Here is a 23920-nt window from a genome sequence, read left to right as displayed (position 1 = left end):
ATGTAAAGTTTTTTGTATTTTAAAATCATGCTTGAAAAAATTATGGATCAAATAGTAAATAAACATTAAAGAATATTCTGGAAATATAATAAATGTGTAGTCACTCATCTCACATGAACAGCGTGGATTTCACCATAAAAATACTTACTGGAATTCACTATTATGTGAAAGAATAGTGTAAAAAAAAATAAACTCATATCCCCTAAAATCTTTTTATATAGATATTCCCCACAAATGGACCTCATCCACACCAATTAGAACTTCAACACTCAAAGAAACTCATAAAAGATTTGCAGTAACAGGAAACTCATGCTAGAAATGATATATGTGGTTTCAAACAAATCTCACACTCGTTCTTTGGGAGCACAAGATGAGTAGTTGTGTTGTACACAAGTTATTTAAGTTAGGCATGCGAGTGGAAGGGATCGATGTGTGGATCTCTATATCTATGGTATAGCACCCTTCCTTTTTGCCAAAAATTCGTACAACATTTGATTTATATAGGTGCACAAAGTAAGGTAAAAGACTAGTAGGAATTTCTCTTCTATCAAAACTCATATTAATAAGTATTTGCATAACTTCTCTCGAGCGAGTGTCTTGCAAAGTCTTTGTCTACCTTAATGTTTCGCTCAAACAAATTCAAATTTCTCAAGCGAAATTTCTGGACTCAAAATCTTGAATCAGCAGCTAGACAAAATTCTATCCTAACCCAAATACAAAAAAATATGTATACTATAGTTTTGTCACATTAAATTAGTCAATATCTAAAATCAAACACTTGTGAACTGGAAAATTGAAATGCATTCTAAACAATTTTTGGTTTCTATTTTCAAAAACTTGTTTTTGATAATATAAAGAAAAACAACTTTCTTGTATTTTTGAAATCAAAAGCATGTTTGGTTAGTTGAAATAAAAAAAAAAATAGTTTTTTGAAGAAAAAAAATAGAAAATACTAAAATATGTTGTTACTAAGATTTAAACTCTAATGCTAACTCATTAAATGAGACAGATCTATTAAATGAAATGTGTGTTTTTATTGACTTTTGAAAACTAAAAACGGAAAACAACATTTTGTATGTTTTCAGTTTCCTTTACAAATTGAGTTTTGAGAATAGTTTTTGTTTTCTATCCATTTTAGGTTATCAAATAAGATTTTTAGTCTAAAAAATAGAAAATTGTTTTTGAAAACAGAAAATGAGGAGAAAAAACAGTTAATAAACATACCCTTAGTTTGAGAGTATGTTTTTTGTTTTTGCTATAGTAGTTTTTTGAGAAAGTGTTGCTAAATAAGTTTTGCCTTAATTAGATAAGGTGCACTATGCACAAGGAGAAATTATAAGATCCACATGGTAGACAAGTAATGTGGTCCACTATTCCACTAAAAAACTTTCACTTGTTTGAAATTGTTAGTTATAAAATTTTTTTAAACATAAATTAATTACTGATTCAGCAATTTTAAATAAATGAAAGTTTTTTAGTGAAAATATGGAATGGTGAACAAGTGACGTGGTCTACAAGAGAACTCTATAATTTCTCGTGCACGAGACTAAAGAGGATCTATTTAATATATGGTATCAAACTTGACACTTTTACTGGTTTATTTTATTTATTTATTTATTTATATATCTGTTTTTTAAATCTTGTTCAACTTTTTTGAAGTAAAATAAACCACTAAAAAAAAAGTTATACCAAACATATACATGGTTTGGGCACACCGAATAAGTTAAGTAATCTTCTTCTTTTTATTTTTTTTTTTAAGTTAAGTAATCTTCTTCTTTTTATTTTTTTTTAGGGGAGGTTAGGTTTAGGATCTGTTTATTTTGTTGAAACTGAAAATTTTTTGCTGTTAGTATTGTAAATAAAAGTAAAAATTAACTGAAATAGTACAGTGGAACCCATGAATAGTACCAAAAAGTGCAGTGGGACCTATGAATAAAAGCAAAAATAAGCTGAATAGTAAAATAAGTTGACAAAAATAATCCATGCGAAACGCACAATAACAGTTCAAACTCCAAATTATTCCGGTCTATTTTTCACTTCCATACCTAATCTGATGTTATAATCCAATGATGCTTTTCTAATCTTTTGCCAAACCTACAGTACGTGGATATGATAAATTACCTTAGACTTTAGAGAATTTTGATGGATAGTCTAATTCTAAAAGGGAAGAATAAGCCTAGCTAGAGGGTCCTATCTAAACTTCGGTTATAAGTTTACCTTAAAAAGTCCTAAGACGTTTTTTCATCTCTATGGTGGTACAGGTACAGTCCTGAGACGTTAAATCCATGCCAAACTTTTGTTTATTAATATAAAAAAAATGGAAAATTTTGTTTAACTATCCAATCAAAATCATTCAGCAAAGCTATTTACTCAATTATTCCGACCTTTCATTAGGCAAGCGACTGTTTTTTTGTTTTCTTCTCCTTCTGAATTGGCTTTTCATAACTTTTTTCTCTAATAGGTTCTCATTACCTTTAGGTAAGGTGTTCTTTCAAGTCACCCCCACTGTCGGCTCCGCATAAAAACTCAAAGGGTAAAACCCAAAAACTAATCCATTGGGTAATGCTTGCCAAGTACAATTGGAATTTCTCAAAAAATATCGAATTGGTACCCTAAAGAAAAAAGTAACTTTAAAAGTTAACACTGTTTGAAAGTTTTCTAGTTCTACCTACTTACTTTTCAATCTTTAATTGCTTTTTATTTATATGTAATTATTGTAAGGCTTATACAGTCAAGAAATTCAAGGCAAGTTGTTGGAAAGAAACAAATAACTTGGAGGAGCAAAAAAACTTTCAAACTGTGTTATGGGTCATTTGTGCTTAGGAGCAGATTTAATATTTTTTTTTAAGTTTTGATAGTATCTAGAATTAGCTCAGAGTTCCAGAGTTCAAGGGTGGTTTTTTTTTTTTTTTTTTTTTTAATTTAATTACCCCAAACTCAAAGATAGAAAGTTTGAAACACAACACACAAGAACTTCCCGGTATACACCAGTGCAACTAGACAAATGATGGATATGTAATATCTTATGTTCCTCGATTAAATTCAATTATATGGTTGCAATAATGTGATTGTTTTTATGGAGGATAACACCTTAATTTTTTATTTCTAAAAAGCAATAGAAAGGTAATACATTTTGTGTTGCATTGATTAATTCAATTGCGTGACTGAATTTAATTAGGCAACTTAAGGTAAAATACTTATGGAGGAATACCCAAATTTCATCTTACAATTTTTATTTACGAACAAAAATAAATTGAAAAAACTTTCGTGAGATGAAGTTTAACAAGATGGTATTTATTTGTTTTTGGGATTGTGTATTGCATTGTCTTTAATATATTAATAAAAATATCTAAAAAATTATCACGTATCATTCAACTTCTTATAAAAATCTCTCTTAATGTTGGGATTACTATCAGTATTGTGGCGGAACTTTAGACAATTAGGTACCTAATGTGCTAACCAACATAGACCCTCTTGCTTAAACTAAGGGTCATCAAATAGCTCATGGCCCATGGCCCAACCTAGAAACCCGGCAACCCATTGGGCTAATGGGCGGCCCAACCCGTTGTTATTGAGGCCCATGGGTAGCCCACTAGCCCAGTGGATTAGGCCGTGGGCTAGTTTTTATGCCCACGGGCACTCGGTGGGTTAGCCCAGTAGTCCAGCTCGTTGGCCTAACCCGTTGCCCAGTCCAATAACTTAAAATTTATAACAAAAATATATAGGAGGTGTATAAAGGATTTTTTTTTTTTTTTTTTTTTTTTTTTTTTTTTATAATTTGAGAAACACACACACACACACACACACACATATATAGGGAAGGGGGATGAGATAAGAGAATACACTCACACGCCAACACCCTAACTATATTGATCTTGAGATATTGTAGAGAAATTTCTTAAAAGAACTCTCCGAACCACTAAGATACTTAAAGTAATTGTGCTAAACTTAGTTTATTAAATATATATTTTCTTAGTAGTCTAGCAAATTTGAATTAACCATTTGATTTTTTTTATTAAAGATAAAAATAAAAAACTATTTGAAGCCTTAATAAAAAAAAAAATTAAATAAGTTTCCATCAACAAAACAAAAAATTTAATTGATTTGACTTAAAAAAAAAAACAAATTGTAATTAAGTATTAAATTCTTTGATTCTTTCCTTTTAAAAAAATAGATTGATTATTCCCTTATAAAAAATAATTCTTTTTTTATAAAAATAATAAAATAATATGCTAATACAATCCTATCGGTAGCCCATTAGGCCCAACCTAATAGCCTAGCCCGTTTTAGATAAAATGGGCATTGCCCATGGACAGGGTTGTGGGTTGGGGTTTTTTCTTTTGGTCCAGCCCAACCCGACCCGTTAACTAGTTAATAGCCCATTATGCCCAACCTATTGTGCCTCTAGACCAAGTAAAAATGGGTCGGACCAGCCCGACCCGGCCCATTGACGACCCTTAGCTTAAACATATTTATCAAGAGGCCAATGCAATTGCTGATAAACTAGCTAATATAGAAAGCAACCAAACGTAGCAAGAGATTTTATATGACACATGGAGACCACTATTAAAACTTCATATAAAAATTATGAAGTTTTCTTGGGTATCCTCAGCTCATTGGCGTTCCCTTTACATATTATACCATTAATGCACAGGTCTTTTTCATCTTGTATTTCATTCTTATATCTTTGAGCCATGCGTTTGTGAAATTTATTTGATTATTTATTTAATTATTTTTAATTAAGACTTAAGAGTACTTGCATTTAGAAGAATGAGGGGGTTCTAACTTCTAATAAGCCATCATTCTCTACCATCTGAGCAGAAAACCCAAGCAGGGAGGTTGGAGATGGTTAGGCCCGTCCCAATTATAAAAGGATGCCCAAAAAGCTATATTATGGGCCAAAAAATTCAGGATCCTGAAAATAAAACAAAAATCCCAGCAGGAGAGTGATCTTAAAAATTCAATTACAATATTAAAAAAAGAGGAAAGGAGAAAATTTGATTGCATTTTTATGGAACTTTAATTGTACCTTTTCCAAGAAATAATTTTAGTGACTCAGCCAGTGGGGTGATATTTGCACAAGGACGGACCCAAGATTTTAAGTTAGCAGGGTCAGAGTAAAAAAAAAAAACTCCAAATAGACATCCATATAGTATTAAAAAATTATAAATACACAAAATCGTTATTTTTAAATACATTAAAATGCAATCATTTACCAATAAAAACATAAACAAAAAATTTTTTTTTTTTTTTAATACTAGGCCGGCTGAATTTTTTTTTTTTTTTTTTTTGAAGTTAGAGCATTCACAATGGTGATGCTAAAAATTTTAGTTTTTTTACACCTCAAAAAACTATTTTATTTATTTTACCACCTCACTTTACAATACACCCAATATCAATTTTTTTTTTATCACTTCATTTTAAATAATATAAACAACTCATTCAAATAATAAAGGAAGAGAGAGAATTTGTGTTTTTTAATTGAAGGAAGAGATGTAATTTAATAAAATATTGTATTTTATTTTTAATAATTTGCTATAGTAATACTAGTTTACTGTAGTTGCAAAAAGTTTAGTTTTAGTTTCTCCAATAACACATAAATTTTTTGGTTCTTTGGTGGTAATATATATATTGCTAAAATAAAATCACCATTGTGAATATTTTTATTGTTTTTGTTAAGTTATTGGGTTGGATAATGGCTATTTGGATGAGACTAGCTAGACTTATTGAGGAGAAGGGATCTAAGGTTTTGGAAGGGAGACCCAACTGCAAAAATGAAATATATAATAACTAAAAACGGGGAAGAAAAAAAAAAAGAAAAAAAAAAAAAAAGGAGGACCCGTGGAGCCTGGGCCCCCTTGGACCCCCACTTGGGTTCGTCCCTATATGTGGGCATAGGGATAAGGGCCCAAAGTTATGTGTTGGGTCTTGGGCCTTGACTAAGGATATTGGTTGGTTCAAGAACGAATAAACAGTAGTAAAAGTGTCAGGCTCAGAGTCCCATGAGTAGGTTGCAAGTGGAAAGGTAGGGGAAGGTGATTCGAGGAGGAGCATCTTCTCGGATATACAAAGCACAGATCAAATGTATATCCCATCATTCAAGGTGACCCTCTAGGGAATTCCATCGATGGGGACGAGCATTATGAACATACAGGAGGGATGGGAGTTCAAAAATATCTAAGGAAAAACTGCTGCCACCGCATTGAATGCTCTATAACTAACTTTTTAGCCGCATTTATGTGGAGAAAACCCCTAAACAGTACTGCCTTGACTATCCCAACTCACAGAGAGCCAAGACCATAGAAAGGGAGATATATAATGTAAGAGACCCTTGAGAACTAAGGAGGTCGAAAATTTGTAAGAGAAAGCACTATAACAACTTGAACCATATCTGTAACCATTTTTAATCAATATATACTAGAACATACCTCATCGGATTGTGCCGAGGATAAATTTACTTAGATAACTCCAGTCCATTTCTGTTTGATTATCTTTTAAAATCCATTTTTAACTGTTATCCCATTCATTAAAGCCTAATTTTTCAACTCACTCTCTACAAATTCATTGTATTGGGCTTATTGGGCTTGGATCCAATCATATCTTGGTCTAGGATCCAAAATGCGTCCTTACAGTTGAGATTATGTAATTGGTGTGGGAGGTTGGAATGCTATGGAGACAAATGCATGTTGTGAATTCATTGGCTTGCATTTTTATTTTTACCACAGTTGTTGATATTATGCTTTTGCTTCTTGTTTCATGTGAACCTTTTGTTATTCTCCGACAGTGATGTACAAATTAGAATTACCATTTATTTGGCTTTTAGCTCATACAAGTAGACACACCCCATGTGAAACTTTTGAAATCAAATTATGAGTTCACACATAAACTAAACAATGTGTGAATTTAGGTGTAGATTGAGGTGTGTACCTAGTATTATTCAATTATTGGCATACTTTGTCTTGTACAATAAAATATTCAAGACTGATGGGACCAACGAACCTTTCTGTTTAGACGAACTAATCAGACATCTCTGTCTAGGTCTCCACGTCACTGACGAATGGAGGAAAGCGGACGGTTACAAAACCAGCTGTATAGACTGTTGGAGGCCTATCAGAGCCTACATTAAGCAGCATGGAAGCATTACCAAGAGAGGTATTAAAGCCACAATAAAAGCCACAACGACTAGATGATGCAATACCATATATAAACACTCCACAGAACCAATACAAGGTACACACAATCAAAAGAGATGCCATAACTCTGATCTCTGATACTCTCTTGAAACTTTCATATACTGACTTTATTATCAGAGCTTCTTTGGCAGGCATCACACCGGTGACCATTTAAAGGAGGCTTTGTGCAACATTTTCAGGGATAGGGATGAGGTTGGTGGCTCATCTAGACGAGTCCACTTGACTGAAGATTTCTGCTTCAACAAGGACCACACTTTATTGTGCTACACCTTTGCAATGATTTTGATATGACAAATCATGAATGATAAGGAAAGAGTAGTAGGTTTATGTAAAAATGACAAACAACTAGTTACAATCTACTACGTAGGAATGTTATGGAAAATAGTATGATTCCTATAATTTGCCCTTGTACAATTGTATTATTGTTCTTAAGAATTACTTTGTGATTGGGTAACATGTTAGAATTATTCAAAGAGTAAAATGATACATTAAACTCACTAAAATCTTACTCCTACACATTTCCGCACCTATTTTGTTGCAATTGTCGTATGTGATAAATCGAGTGATTTGATCTTGTGGATAAAAATTGACGGGCCAATGTGATGTCGAAAGACAACTTATGTTAAAGGAGCAATGATAACGACACAACAAATCCCACAACTCATCATATGGTGAGTTGTGAACTCACTATTTACCCTACACCATTCATAATTTACCATATGGTAAGTTGTATCAGTAATTGTGATATTTGTTATGTGCTTAAAATTTTCCTATGTTAAAAAGGGATTGAGAATTGATGCTGGGCTAATATTGCACCATGCAATACCTTCTTAATAGTTTAAATTAACTTTTAATATCAACTATTAAATCAAGAAAATTGAGGGTCCGTTTGGATTAAACTTATTGTTGTTGAAACTGAAAACTGAAAATATTGTAGCAAAATAATTTTTAAATGTGTAAATAGTATCATGGGACCCATAAACAGTGCGTGAACAGTATATAAACAGTGTTTTTTTGTTCATGTGCATAAAAAAAAAAAAAAAAAAAAAAAAACTTGAAAACGCAGAACTGAAAACGCCACTTTCAGTTCACCCCAAACACTCACTAGATAGTTAAAAATTTGGGAGTTAAAAAGAAAAAAAAAAAATGATGCGAGAGATATTTATTCCACCGGATTCCAATCAAGTGTGCTGCTGGAAGTTTTAATGGTTCCTGTGTTACGATGTAGAGAGGGGGAAGCGGTCGCAACACGTGTCCAGTATATCTGATTTTTTGGGTATATGACGTGGTGGGTGAATAAAAGCTGGCATCAGCAAGAGATGTAAGGAGTCACTTTCACTACGTCATGGTGCTGGCGTCATTGACAGCCTTGTTAAGCCTTTTACGTTTATTCTACACAATAGTACACGCATTAATAATAACGCCAGGCCCCGCACCCCCTGCTAATTTACATTTTTGCCCCTCACCCTCCTCACGCCAGGTCCCAAATTGTTAAACAACTCATATTCAGTTTTTAAACAACATTACACACTTTTTCACCTACACGTATTTCAAAAAATTATAAACAATATTACTCAAATTCCTCTACCAAACAAGCCCTTATATTTTTCAACGATTTTGAGTTACATTTTTTTTTCCAACTATTTTTATTAATGAAAAAAAGTTAATGAATACTTTTTTTAAAGAAAGTGTCAAAAAATTTACCTTAACATTTTTATGAAAAAAAAAGTAATTAGTTTATTAACAAAAATGATGTCAAAATTTTTCAAAAATAATTTATTAACAATTGTTTTAAGAGTACTAGTTAACATGACTTTTTATTAATAAGTGTTTGAAATTATTTATTATTTTATTACATTTAAATTTTTAAAATTGTGTTGTTTAGGCATGAATGTAATTTTTAACTGATTTTATTTTAAAACTAAATAAATCAATAAAATAAGTTATACCAAGCTAACATATTATTACCTAATCTTGGTTTAAATTCGTTGAATCCATTTGTGATTTTAAAAATCTTGCTTTACCAATTTAATGATTGATTATGAGTACTTTTTTGTTACAATAATGAATAAATGATTCTTCTAAAAAAAAAAGAATAAATGATTAAGTTTATGGGTTAAGCTTGTGTCTTGTGCATTAATGCACTGGACACATTGAGATTTGGACATGTCTTTGAAAGTGCATCAGTGCACTAACAAAAATTGTGTCCTAAGTTTATTATCTTTTAATTGTTTAAGTTATTGGGACACATATAATATTAAAGTAGATGGAAATGAGTATGAGTATAAATATTGTCTCAATAGTTTACTCTCCTATTTAACATTAAAGTGAAATTTACGGTCACATGTGAGGAATATTGTTAGGATAAGCTTACCAGCTAAGTTTTTGCTTCTTAACTTTTATATACAACTTTTTAAAATCTCACTTTTTCTTACTTTTTTTTTTTCTCTTTTTAAAAATACAAGTATACTTTAATATATTTTCATCAATTTTTTTTAGCAAAAAGCTAAATAAGTTGTTTTTGTCATATATGAGAACTAGTGTTAGATAAGCTTATAAGTCAGCTTTTGTTTTTTAACTTTAATGTATAAATTTTTAAAACCTCTTCTTTTTTTTTTTTTTTTTTTTTTTTTTTTTTTTTTACTTTTTAAAGTACAACTATATTTTAACATATTTTCATTAAAAAAATTTTAGTAAAAAACTAAATAAGTTGTTCCAATGTGAAGTGTTATTGTATTGTTATAAAGTAAATGAGAAATTAATACTTTGTGATAAATGTTTCACATTCCTCAGTGTTCAGTATTAGAATAGTAGTGTGTGTATATATAACAGTCTATAAAAATTTTGGACTATGTGACAAGTAATTTATCATGATATTAGACTAGTTAAGAGGAATTTTGGACCCGTTTGAGAATGAAAGTGTTAAAATAATGGTATAAATTGTAGGGTATTGTGGGGCCCAACAATTCGTGGACCAGGCCCATTTGCCCCTAGAGAGTCCAAGGGCCCAATCCGAGGAGAGCTGTGGCCCAAGCTCTATGACGCAGAGCACCAACCAATTGTGAGAGGCAGCCGAGGACAATTTAGTCCTCGGCAGGCCCATAATCCCACCAGAATAAAGGGATGAATTCGTAAGAAGATCCAAAATACCTTGGGGAGATTACCCTTACTACCCTTCCAGATAAGACCCAGCGCCTAGCGGATCCGTACTCTGCAGCTTTATCAAATCATCCCCAACAATTCCGGGATTAGACTGATGGGACAAGTGTCAGTATTGGAAAAGACTGACCCTACACGTGGACGAAGGACAGCGAATGCACGCTAGTATAAAAGAAGAAGTAAGTGAATCTAGAAAAGGAGGAGAAAAAAGAAAGGAGACTCCAGGGAGGGAAACATCCTAATAGCACATGCAGATCATAAAAGAAACCCGCCGTCGGGGAACCAGGAAAGGCCTCAATGGTCCTCGGACCAAGTCCGAGGAGCCTAATTTCATTGAGCGCCGAGCCATAGGGCTTAAACATCCAAACCTAACTCCTTTTCCTCTAAAATCAGGACTGGACCATCGCCCCGTGACCAAGCCCAAGCTTTTCAAGCCCACTCTCTACAAATCATATTGTGAGGGATCTTTCTCGCGTGAGCCCAAAAATGTTAACGGGCCACGAAGGAATCGTGTCCTTACAATTGGCGCCGTCTGTGGGAAAGCATGCGCGTGGGCGCAGGTGGCGGTGGAGTCAACTCTCTAGTAAGCAGAGATTCACGGAGCTCCCTCCGTCTCCGGTGGCGTGCAGTTGTTGTCCCGACATAAACTTCTGCCAGGGGCTACGCCTTGCAGTGCCCATGGCGCAGACAGCCCTAGGGGCTCTTGGCCTCAAGCCAGCTCTCCCCGCCCTGATCTAGGGGCTTAAGTACAAAAAACAAATCTCAAAAGTCTTGGACAGAACCAAGGTCTTGCATGGTCCACGGACTCAAGCCTATGGGGAAACCAAGTACAAGAGAAAAATCAAGAGTCTTGGACAGAACCAAGGTCTTGCATGGTCCTCGGACTCAAGCCTATGGGGAAACCAAGTACAGGAGAAATCTCAAAAGTCTTGGACAGAACCAAGGTCTTGCATGGTCCTCGGACTCAAGCCTATGGGGAAACCAAGTACAGGAGAAATCTCAAAAGTCTTGGACAGAACCAAGGTCTTGCATGGTCCTCGGACTCAAGCCTGTGGGGAAACCAAGTACAAGAGAAAAATCAAAAGTCTTGGACAGAACCAAGCTCTTGCATGGTCCACGGACTCAAGCCTGTGGGGAAACCAAGTACAAAAAACAAATCTCAAAAGTCTTGGACAAAACCAAGGTCTTGCATGGTCCACGGACTCAAGCCTATGGGGAAACCAAGTACAAGAGAAAAATCAAGAGTCTTGGACAGAACCAAGGTCTTGCATGGTCCACGGACTCAAGCCTGTGGGGAAACCAAGTACAAAAAACAAATCTCCAAAGTCTTGGACAGAACCAAGGTCTTGCATGGTCCTCGGACTCAAGCCTATGGGGAAACCAAGTACAGGAGAAATCTCAAAAGTCTTGGACAGAACCAAGGTCTTGCATGGTCCACGGACTCAAGCCTATGGGGAAACCAAGTACAAGAGAAAAATCAAGAGTCTTGGACAGAACCAAGGTCTTGCATGGTCCACGGACTCAAGCCTGTGGGGAAACCAAGTACAAAAAACAAATCTCAAAAGTCTTGGACAGAACCAAGGTCTTGCATGGTCCTCGGACTCAAGCCTGTGGGGAAACCAAGTACAAGAGAAAAATCAAAAGTTTTGGACAGAACCAAGGTCTTGCATGGTCCACGGACTCAAGCCTGTGGGGAAACCAAACACAAAAAATGAATCTCCAAAGTCTTGGACAGAACCAAGGTCTTGCATGGTCCACGGACTCAAGCCTGTGGGGAAACCAAGTACAAAAAACAAATCTCAAAAGTCTTGGACAGAACCAAGGTCTTGCATGGTCCTCGGACTCAAGCCTGTGGGGAAACCAAGTACAAGAGAAAAATCAAAAGTTTTGGACAGAACCAAGGTCTTGCATGGTCCACGGACTCAAGCCTATGGGGAAACCAAGTACAAAAAACAAATCTCCAAAGTCTTGGACAGAACCAAGGTCTTGCATGGTCCTCGGACTCAAGCCTGTGGGGAAACCAAGTACAAGAGAAAAATCAAAAGTTTTGGACAGAACCAAGGTCTTGCATGGTCCACGGACTCAAGCCTGTGGGGAAACCAAACACAAAAAATGAATCTCCAAAATCTTGGACAGAACCAAGGTCTTGCATGGTCCTCGGACTCAAGCCTATGGGGAAACCAAGTACAGGAGAAATCTCAAAAGTCTTGGACAGAACCAAGGTCTTGCATGGTCCTCGGACTCAAGCCTGTGGGGAAACCAAGTACAAGAGAAATCTCAAAAGTCTTGGACAGAACCAAGGTCTTGTATGGTCCTCGGACTCAAGCCTGTGGGGAAACCAAGTACAAGAGAAAAATCAAAAGTTTTGGACAGAACCAAGGTCTTGCATGGTCCACGGACTCAAGCCTGTGGGGAAACCAAGTACAAAAAACAAATCTCCAAAGTCTTGGACAGAACCAAAGTCTTGGACAGAACCAAGGTCTTGCATGGTCCTCGGACTCAAGCCTGTGGGGAAACCAAGTACAAGAGAAAAATCAAAAGTTTTGGACAGAACCAAGGTCTTGCATGGTCCACGGACTCAAGCCTGCGGAAAACCAACTACTTGTAAGGAAAAACTACATTACATGGGATTTGGAATTTATCTGAGGAAAACTCTCCACTAACCGTTGGGTCAGTTTCCAAATCGCGGGGATTCTCAAGTCCGCTTTCGGACCTGCAGCACTGAAAGAACCAATGCGATATAGGGCAACATGTCACCTGGGAAACAACCTGTACTCTCTACTGCTTGGTCGACTCCTCGGACGGTATTCTCGTACTTATCATAGAATATCCAATTGTTACCTCTGTCAATTTCTTATGTTTACCTTACTATGAATTATCGTCGTAATGCTCGGTAATGTTGATGCATTAGAGTTAATTGGATTATGTTTTAAGATTTCCTATTCTAAGTACCATTGAAGAAACGCACACATGGAGCACACCCTTTCGCAAAGTAGTTGTTGAAAGGAAAAGTATGCATGCAGAAATGAACACATCTTTTATTAAGACGAGAAAACAGTACAGTGTACAATAAGAAGCTGAAGCCAGCTCACAGTAGAGTTAACTGCGTAAGCAAAAGGGAAATACAAGAGAATAAGACAAAGCCGAGGAGGTAGCACAGAGGAGAGGTTGGCTACTGCTTCAAGACCCTGTTTCCTCCTCTATGCTTTTACATGCCCATAACTCAGGCGGCCAAAGAACCTGACCTCGGGCTAACACCATCTGCAGAAAAGGTGCAGGGAGCCGGAGGTTGGGAGGCCCCCTCAGAAATTTGCCTGCTACAAGGCAGACGGCGCTGATGGCGAAAATTCCTTCTTCAGACATGCCAAAAATCTGGCATGACCAGAACCTGTTTCGGATTTTGACTAAAAGAGGGCGGAGCATCTTCTCCCTTCTGTCAAAAGGGAGTATTCCCTTGAATTTATGTCTTCTTTGCCCGTACACCATCCTCTTGAGCCTCAGGAGAACGTGGCGCCTCTGTGGCGGAGAGAGTTCTTCTTCCCCAACCCTCGCCTCGAACATGACTTACTAAGGGAGGAAGCTGAAGAAGGAAGCAGAAGGAGTTGTGCGTAGGAAAAGCAATCTGCACTCCTATTTATTTGAAAAGATGAGGTGATGGCTTTCAATTCACGCAGCGTCCCAAGGAACGCTGCAGACAAAAACGTCTTTGGCTCGATTTCCAACGCCATCTGCAACCACAAGATTAAAGGAGCCTCGTGAAGGCGCACCTCGAACACTGGGACGCCCAAAAAGCAACGCGTGACTAAAGACTAGGGAAATATCTCCTAATTCGTGGGCCTAGTACATTCACGGCCCAGGCCTGTACCACGCGGGGGCCCAGGGACTGCAACCCCCCCCCCTCGAGGGATAATCTCTGCCGAGGACAACCTCCTGCTCGGCAGCTTGTGAAATACTGGAGAAAAAGGAGAAGTTCTGGGCAGAACCAAGGCCTTGTATGGTCCTCGGACCCAAGCCAATGGTGAAACCGACTACTCGGATAAGAAAAGATTTGAATTTCGTACAAGGGGTTACTTGATAAAAATGTCGGGTCACTTCATCCGCGGCTTAAACACCCTAAAGGGTTAGGCCCAACGAAGGTGTAAAGGAGGTGCTAGAACGCCCCAGTATTCATTGGCCTAGGAGGGCTGTTCATCTGGTGGTTGATATGTCTCCAAATGGTTATTTCTCACGCGGCATCAAGCCTTCAGTTCTCTCCTCGGCCAGCATGGGTAATTATTACTTTTCACTGGTCGGCCTTATTGGGCCAGGCATTTCTATTAAAGTTATGGCGACATCTTTTCATTAAGTATTTTGGCCTTAGTTGTCATCGGTTTAGATGCTATCTTATTGTGCCGAGCAACACTTACAAATATACAAAAAGTGAACAGAATATGCAAAATGAAATAATAACAATTTTTATTAATATGAAAATTATTACAATATACAAAAAAGGGCTCAAACAAGCCTATACAAAAGGAGAACTGCTGAAGCAACGATAACACTTGCGGTACCGAGAAGTAAACAGTCAAGCTTCTTTTAAACTCGTCTTCAAGGTCTCTTCAGTCTCTGCCTCAATATTGCTCACATCATGATAAGAACCTTCTTCGGAAAAGGATGAAGGAGAAGGAAGAAGAATTGAAGGAGAGGGAAATAGTAAGGAAGAAATCAATGAAGAAGATGGAGGACATGAGTAAAGAAGGAGGAGAAGAAGAGAGAAGAGATGAAAAGAAAGAAAAGGAGTAAAAGAGGGAAAAGAGGAAGCACCAGGGCGGAACTGGTGCTGGGAAGACAATAAGAAGAGGGAGGGGGAGGGCACCAAGGAGCAAAAGAGGGAGAAGCAGAAGCACTTAGCCCCTGCCTCAGCCCTGACTCCTAACACGTTGGTGCCATATTAGGTACGCTCATGAGGAGCCGGGTGGTGCTGGTCTTGGTTGTTCTCGACTCAGTCACGCCGAGAATTCGACATGACGAGCCCCTGCTTCGGATTTTGGCTAAAAGAGAGGCGAGACAGATCTTAAGTCTGCGCCATCCTTGCCCTGACCGAGCCATTTCAAGTTTTGTCAGAATGTGATGTTTTGAAGAGGAATGTGATTCTTTCATCATTTGTTATGGAGGGCGTATGCAGATATGGTAACAAACGAGCTAAATAGACGCTAAAGGAGGATGCGGTTTTCAGATTTCAAAAGGAAGGAGAGGAGTCTGTACGAAAGTCACTGCCTCCTGCTTGCCTTCTTATAGGAAGGGCAGAACGAAGAGCATTAAATGCATTCAAGTTTCCAAAAGAATCTGAAGAAAAAAGAGTCGTCCGTTCCATTTCCTCACCTTATCAGATGAGCCGCCGGGCATATATATGCCTCGTAAAGGGAATTCATTTAAGGGCGCGTCTGGGACATCCAAGCGGCAGGAGCAGATTCCGAGCGGATTAAACGGAATCCCTTAAAAACCGCCTGACTTCCTGGGAAACCGCTCACATAAATGCGGGGACAAACTAAATGGGCCATATTAAGGGCCCGTGTTTGCCAAAACCCTCCTTTCCAACCCGGAATTCGGATAGAAGGGTTTTGAGGGGCTATTGTGGGGCCCAACAATTCGTGGACCAGGCCCATTTGCCCCTAGAGAGTCCAAGGGCCCAATCCGAGGAGAGCTGTGGCCCAAGCTCTATGACGCAGAGCACCAACCAATTGTGAGAGGCAGCCGAGGACAATTTAGTCCTCGGCAGGCCCATAATCCCACCAGAATAAAGGGATGAATTCGTAAGAAGATCCAAAATACCTTGGGGAGATTACCCTTACTACCCTTCCAGATAAGACCCAGCGCCTGGCGGATCCGTATTCTGCAGCTTTATCAAATCATCCCCAACAATTCCGGGATTAGACTGATGGGACAAGTGTCAGTATTGGTAAATACTGACCCTACACGTGGATGAAGGACAGCGAATGCACGCTAGTATAAAAGAAGAAGTAAGTGAATCTAGAAAAGGAGGAGAAAAAAGAAAGGAGACTCCAGGGAGGGAAACATCCTAATAGCACATGCAGATCATAAAAGAAACCCGCCGTCGGGGAACCAGGAAAGGCCTCAATGGTCCTCGGACCAAGTCCGAGGAGCCTAATTTCATTGAGCGCCGAGCCATAGGGCTTAAACATCCAAACCTAACTCCTTTTCCTCTAAAATCAGGACTGGACCATCGCCCCGTGACCAAGCCCAAGCTTTTCAAGCCCACTCTCTACAAATCATATTGTGAGAGATCTTTCTCGCGTGAGCCCAAAAATGTGAACGGGCCGCGAAGGAATCGTGTCCTTACAGGTATGATTATTAAAAATGTTAAATTTAATCATTTAATAACCAGCACTTTTCACTTGGTTTTTTTTTAGAATGTAGTAACTAGTAAGATTACTATTTTATTTTTCAAAATTATCTTCTAAAAAAATCTTCTAAAGAATATGATTTAAACATGCGATTTGTTTAATAATCAGGGGCAAAGCTATGTTGAAGGGTGGGGGGCCAAAATTTAAAAAATATATATCTCATTATTTTAATGTTTTCAAATTTTAGTCTATAAAAATAAGAGTTGGCCCCCCAAGTATTTGAATTAGTCCAATGATACTCTTAAAAATAATATTTGGTCTAATAGTTATAGAGACATAACTTTATTTTTCGCAATTCTATTTTTTATTGTAAAATGTGCTCTTATATCTGTTAAATATTTAATAAAATTTGGTACCAAACATGTTTGAATTTATTTTTTTAACTCATTATATGGCAACTAGCAATTATTGACTCATTAAAAAAATCTTGTGACTAAAACTACACATGAAATGTCTTTTTAGTTGCCACATTATAAGTTAAAGTAATATAACTACAAATATGTTTGGAGCCTAAGGGTCCGTAAGGGTACATGTGTTTAAAAACTGAAAATTGTTGTTTAAAATTTTTTGTAGAAATACGTGTGGGTGAAAAAGTGTATAGAAATACATAAAATGTTGTTTAAAAACTAAAAATTGTTATTTAGAAACACTCACCAAACACTCCCTAACTTGTTCCTCCAAATTTTGGATCATTCATTTTTTGAAAATTTCATTAGTTCAATTGAATGATTTTTTACTTACATTAGTATAAAATTTGATAATTTGTATAGAAAATTAAACTTTTCAAGAATTTCATTATGAAAATTATAAAAATGAATTTTATTAATTTTATAAAAGATCGCTATCAAACATAATTTTGATTGAAAAAACTAAGCTCTTTTTTTTTTTTTTGTTGGGTGTGTGTATATATATAACTTATCAAATAAAAAAGTGTGAGTATATATATGTATATATAATAATAAAAAAGCATGTACATAAATGTGTGTGTGAGATTGTCTTGATAAATATATTAATACTATAACTTGGGCCTCTCAAACAAAAATTTATGACTTCACCCCTATTAATAATATTTAGCTTATTTTAAGCCAAGAAGGTAAATATCAAGCAGATAAAATGTAACATCCTAAACTACAAATTAATAAATCAAATTCAGTACAAATCACAAATTGTTTTCTTTTTCTTTTTTAGAATCATAAGTTGGTCCCATAAAAAATAAAAAAATCATAAATTGGTCGCCGACGTCGAAGGGCCCCTTGAGTCCTGACACTCGAATAATGTTGGCCTGCTTACCGGCAGGGCAGTTTTGTCTTTTGACTTACCCACAAAACCTCTATAAATTGAGCATTTGGAAAATTCATGAAGACATCGACCAAACATAGAAAAAGCTGTACACTACAGCTCCGTGTCATTCACTTGTTTATCAGGTCAAGTTAATTGCCCTTCTTTGAATTCTCCAAGCTACCCTTTTAGTTTTTGTTTGTTTGTGATCATCCATGGAAAATGACAAGAGTTTCAGAAATGGGGAAGATGAGCAAGAAGAAGAAGAGGCTAAGATGGAGAAGTTTTTCGCGTTGATTCGAAGCTTTCGAGAGGCACGTAACTATAGAAGAAAGGAATTAATGAACGATTCTCAGGTGATGAATAACAAGAAGAAGATGAAGAGGGTAGGTGGAGATCACTCAAGTTGGGTTCCTAAATTTGAGTGGGAGGATTTTACTAAAGAAGTTGAGTTCGTAAGGCCTCCTCTAATCTTTCCTAGTCCATGCAACAACAAAGAGAAAGACAAGGAAGAACGAGAAGACACTGGCTTAGACCTCAGACTCACCCTCTAGCTATAGATTCAAATCAATTTAAATGTGATCTTCTCTTATATTTAAATATTAATCTAATGATATTTATATTTTGATTTTTTTTTCATTTACTTTTTTATTTTTCTTTATTTCTTTGTGTCCAAGTTCTGTAATATAGTTAATTTACATAATTTTTCTTGTAATATTGTTGATCGGATTTTAATTTTGAGTAGAACAACAGTAAAAAAAGTTATTAAAAGACTTAACGTTGTCCGTCAGAAACTATTAAGTTAGAGACACACGAAAGTGTCTTTTCTACCAGGGATACAATATCATCATGGCTACTCTGTTACCCTTGCTTGCAACTACTGAAATCTCATGTAGCAGTTATGCATTAAAAAAAGAAAAGAATCTAGCATTTATATAATTTAGTATGATGGTAATTAGTGGAGTATTTCATTTAAGTAAAACTTCTTTTAAAACTTTTAATTCTAAAAATAAATATTAACCATGAGTATTGAAATAAGGATTTTTTTGCTATTTAACACGATTTTAGTAACAATTTCGTTAATTGTAAATTTTTTAAAACTAGTTATTATGAAATTATTTTGTAAACTAACATCTCGAGTCTCTAAGAATAAATATTAAATTTAAGATAGTTCTCTCTATTGCCAATGTTAGACTTCAGGTATTGAACATTGGAGTTCAATAATGAGTTTTTCTAGAAAAATATTAATCATGGTTTTAATTTTGACATTGAAAAAATGTATTCACAATCCATGTGTTTGGGAGATAGAAAATTTTAAAATGTATTAACATAGTACACATCATTTGAAAAGAGGGTAATTTTTCAAAAATAATGTTAATCATTATTAATAATTTTGTGTCTTAATTAAGATTCTTAACTTTAGGAGAGATAGAAAAAGCTATTTGTTTAAAACTTTTTTGCTAGGCGAAGGGTTTTACTTTTATTATTATTATTATTTTGCTATACTATGAGATAGGTATAATATATTCTATTGTATTAGGGCCTTAGGCCTAAATGGACAAAGGGTTAAGCTGCCCTGTTTAGAAATAATTTTTTTTTTTTTTAATAAAAAAAAGTGTTGTAGTTGTTTATTCTAATTAGGGCCTTTTGTTTTTAGGGATGTGTGGGGCCCAATAATTCATGGACCAGGCCCATTTGCCCTTAGAGAGTCCAAAGGCCCGAGCCGAGGAGAACTGTGGCCCAAGCTCTACAATACAGAGCACAAAACAATTTTGGGAGGCAGCCGAGGACAGTTCAGTCCTCGGCAGATCCTGAATCCCACCGGAATAAAGGGGTAAAACTGGTATAGGGACGAATTTGTAAGGAGATTCAAAATATCTTGGGGAAGTTATCCTTACTACCCTTCCAGATAAGACCCAACACCTGACAGAGCCGTACTCTGCAGCCTTATCAACCATTCCCAACAATTCTGGGATTAGACTGATGGGACAAATATCAGTCTTGTAAAGATTGATCCTACACGTGGACGAAGGACAATTAACGCAGACGAGTATAAAAGAAGAAAGTAAGTAAATCTAAGGGGGGCCCCATCCCACCTCCGAAAAAGAAAGACTACATGGGGGAGAACCTCTCAACAACACCGGACCTCACTGAAGAAAGTTCGTCGTTGGGTAACCGGGATAAGGCCTCAATGGTCCTCGGATCAACTCCGAGGAGTCCCATCCCATAGGGTGCGACGCCTTAGGGCTTAAATGTTCAAGCCCAACTCCTTTTCCTATAGGAATCCCTCCAAAATCAGGATCGGAACATCGCCCCGCGACCAAACCCAAGCTTTTCAAGCCCACTCTCTACAAATCATATTGTGATGGATCTTTCGTGTGTGAGCCCAAAAATATTAATGGGCCGCAAAGGAATCGTGTCCTTACAGGATGGTTTTTACAAATATCACATTACATCTTGATGTGAGTGTTTATGACAAATCAAACATTTTATTAGTGTTTTTTAATACACAAAAATAAATAAATAAATAAATAAACCTCCTAGGGTTTAAGTCAGTTGCAAACTAACTCCCTCAGTTATTAATTTTGTATTATTGACCTTTGTAGTTTAACAATTATCCAAATTGACCATTCCATATCAACTTTCGTTAATAATAACTGACAGCATGTGATCATATTTATTATATTAAAAAATTATTTTAAAAGTAATACATACATAACTCATGACCATTATCTATCAATTTTTTTTTTTTTTATGTGATTTTTTCTATCAATTATAGTTAAAGGAATTGCGATGAAGCAGCTAGTTAGGACAAATTTTAAATCTCAGGGTTCAATAATATAAAATTGATAGTATAGGAGTCAATTGGCAACAAACCCAAATCCCAGTGGGTCTTTTTTTCATTTTACCTTTAATTATTTTTTGAAAGCTAATAATTTAAAATGATTTAATAATGTCATTCGTACATGATTTCTATTGTATTATCAATAATTTTGAAATTTCATTATTATCATATGCACATCATCATGACTCAATTTGTTAAAAATTAATTAAAATAAAATACAAATAAAATATTGGTTAAAGTACAAATCTTGTCCTCCATGCTTCAATTATTGGACAAAATTCAATATGGTCCTTAACTACTAATTGTGTCCCCGATTTTAAAAAACAGGTCATTGTTATCCTTACTTCTTGTTTTTGTTTAAATTTTAATGAAATTAATGGTTGAAATTGATTTAATTTTGAAAGTTTTCACTTTCCATAATAACATTTTTTTTATAAGCATCATAATAACATTTTAACATGTGCTCCATTATCCACATTGATTAATTTTATTAAAATTTAAATGAAGATGAAATTTGATAGTATAGGAGTCAATTGGCAACAAACCCAAATCCCAGTGGGTCTTTTTGCATTTGACTTTTAATTATTTTTTGAAAGCTAATAATTTAAAATGAATTAATAATGTCATCCGTACATGATTTCTATTGTATTATCAATCATTTTGAAATTTCATTATTATCATATGCACATCATCATGATTCAATTTGTTAAACATTAATTAAAATAAAATACAAATAAAATATTGTTTAAAGTACAAATTAATCTGGTCCTCCATGCTTCAATTATTGGACAAAATTTAATACAGTCCTTAACTACTAATTGTGTCCTTGATTTTATAAAACAAGTCATTGTTATCCGTGGTTCTTCTTTTTGTTTAAATTTTAATGAAATTAATGGTTGAAATTGATTTAATTTTGAAAGTTTTCACTTTTCATAATACCATTTTTTTTATAAGCATCATAATAACATTTTAACTTGCGCTCCATTATCCATATTGATTAATTTTATTAAAATTTAAATGAAGATGAAATTTGATAGTATAGGAGTCAATTGGCAACAAACCCAAATCCCAGTGGTTCTTTTTGCATTTTACCTTTAATTATTTTTTGAAAGTTAATAATTGAAAATGATTTAATAATGTCGTTCGTACATGATTTCTATTGTATTATCAATAATTTTGAAATTTCATTATTGTCATATGCACATCATCATGATTCAATTGGTTAAACATTAATTAAAATAAAATACAAATAAAATATTGGTTAAAGTGTGAATTTGGTCCTCCATGCTTCAATATTGGACAAAATTCAATATGGTCCTTAACTACTAATTGTGTCCTCGATTTTAAAAAACAAGTCATTGTGCCAAAAGCCTTGTAACTGAATTGACACATCCTCATACACAAAGTGCTTGGGGTTTTAGGGGGAAAATGGTTCAAACTGCGGGGTTAACAGTATGTTGTAATTATTTCTCAAAAAAAAAAAAAAAAAAGTTGTTGTTATCCTTGGTTCTTCTTTTTATTTAAATTTGAATGAAATTAATGGTTGAAATCGATTTAATTTTGAAAGTTTTCACTTTTCATAATAACATTTTTTTTATAAGCATCATAATAACATCTTAACATGTGCTCCATTATCCACATTGATTAATTTTATTAAAATTTAAATGAAGATCAAATTGACTTATTTTGAAATTTGGTAGACTAAATTAACACAATTAGTAGTTCATAATCAGATGTGAAAATTAATTAATAATTGAACTTTTAAATTATTTGATTTGTCCCAAATCTAAAGTATCATGGATTAATTATTCAAATTAAAAATCCAAGATTGATACTCACCTTCTAGTCCAAGTAAATATTTGTAAAAGTCGTTTGTTTTCATTAGTTAATTAATGGAATGTAGCAGAGCCAAAAAAAAAAAAAAGGTGAAATGGTGCTTGCTGTGAACGTTACAATTTCGTTTTAGCTTAAGCAACAGCACTACGTGTTAAAATTTCTTTTCTGATGAAAGCAAAAGATTAGTAGATGTGAACAAAGTCATTATACTTATATATATATATATATATATAAATATATATATATATATATATATTTTTTTTTTTGATAGAAGTTATTAATTATGGGGAAACTCACAGTCCCAGTCTCCCAGATAGCTAGTTAGCTAGGTACTTTAGAAAACAGGAAAAGTGGTTTGGTTTGGTGGTTACGGAATCAATAGGCCCCAAAATGAAAGATATTATTATTATGAATGGTGTAGCATCATATTCCATTTTTCATGATTTATATCACTCCAAAAACATTCCAGTCTGTCACATAGGCCCTCCAAACTTTAAAAATAAGCAAACATGGCCACTTTTGTCTTTTTCTTAACTAATCTTTTTCTTCTTATTATTTTAAATTTGACGTGTTTGACGAATTATGCAGAAAGTCTATGTTTATTGTTATGGTTTTTCAACTTGCTGCACCATGGGGCCATGGATTTGAACTTTGAAGTAATTTTTCCATTTCATCCGTTTACCTTATGGACTGAGATTTGGTTCTAGTATAAAGGGAAAAATGAAAAAACGGAAAAAGAGAAAATAGTGAAACTGATTGTTATTTTCTTTTGTTTGGTAGAAAAGAAAACTTGGTAGAAAAAAAGAGATGTAGACAAGTATTTTCTCCTTACTAGGCTTACAAAATTTTTTCTCTCCAGGAATGTAAACACACACAATCAACCAAATAAAGTTAGATTCATTTTCTATCATTCCAATTTCTATTTTTAGTACTAAACATATCCTTACGAATGGAAGATTTCACAATGCTTGTGTGTTGAATTTTTGGATTTGAAATCAAGGGATTAAAGAACATATGCTAGTGTAAATTATGAGGGTTATTTTAATGTTGGCTAATTCCGTGTCAAAGTCTTGGTTGTAATTGTAATGATCTCCATATATACATTTTATTTGAGTTGTAACAAATTGAGTAATCAAGAAAGAAGAGCTTAAAGAAGAAGTTCAAGTTGCTGCTGTGAAAACCTTGATCGAGCAAGACTTACAGTG

General features: G+C 35.0%; 1 protein-coding gene across 1 annotated transcript; it reads left to right on the top strand.

Moving 5' to 3' along the window:
- The first annotated feature begins 18139 nt into the window (after positions 1 to 18139).
- LOC115972615 (protein NIM1-INTERACTING 1-like) lies at positions 18140 to 18675 on the top strand. The gene has a single exon (XM_031092946.1). The coding sequence runs from the start codon at positions 18250 to 18252 to the stop codon at positions 18586 to 18588; it is 339 nt and encodes a 112-aa protein (XP_030948806.1). The 5' UTR covers positions 18140 to 18249; the 3' UTR covers positions 18589 to 18675.
- The last annotated feature ends 5245 nt before the right edge of the window (positions 18676 to 23920 follow it).

Source organism: Quercus lobata, chromosome 12 (genome assembly GCF_001633185.2).
Source record: "Quercus lobata isolate SW786 chromosome 12, ValleyOak3.0 Primary Assembly, whole genome shotgun sequence".
Taxonomy (NCBI): Eukaryota; Viridiplantae; Streptophyta; class Magnoliopsida; order Fagales; family Fagaceae; genus Quercus; species Quercus lobata.
This window is presented reverse-complemented; position numbering and strand designations above follow the sequence as displayed.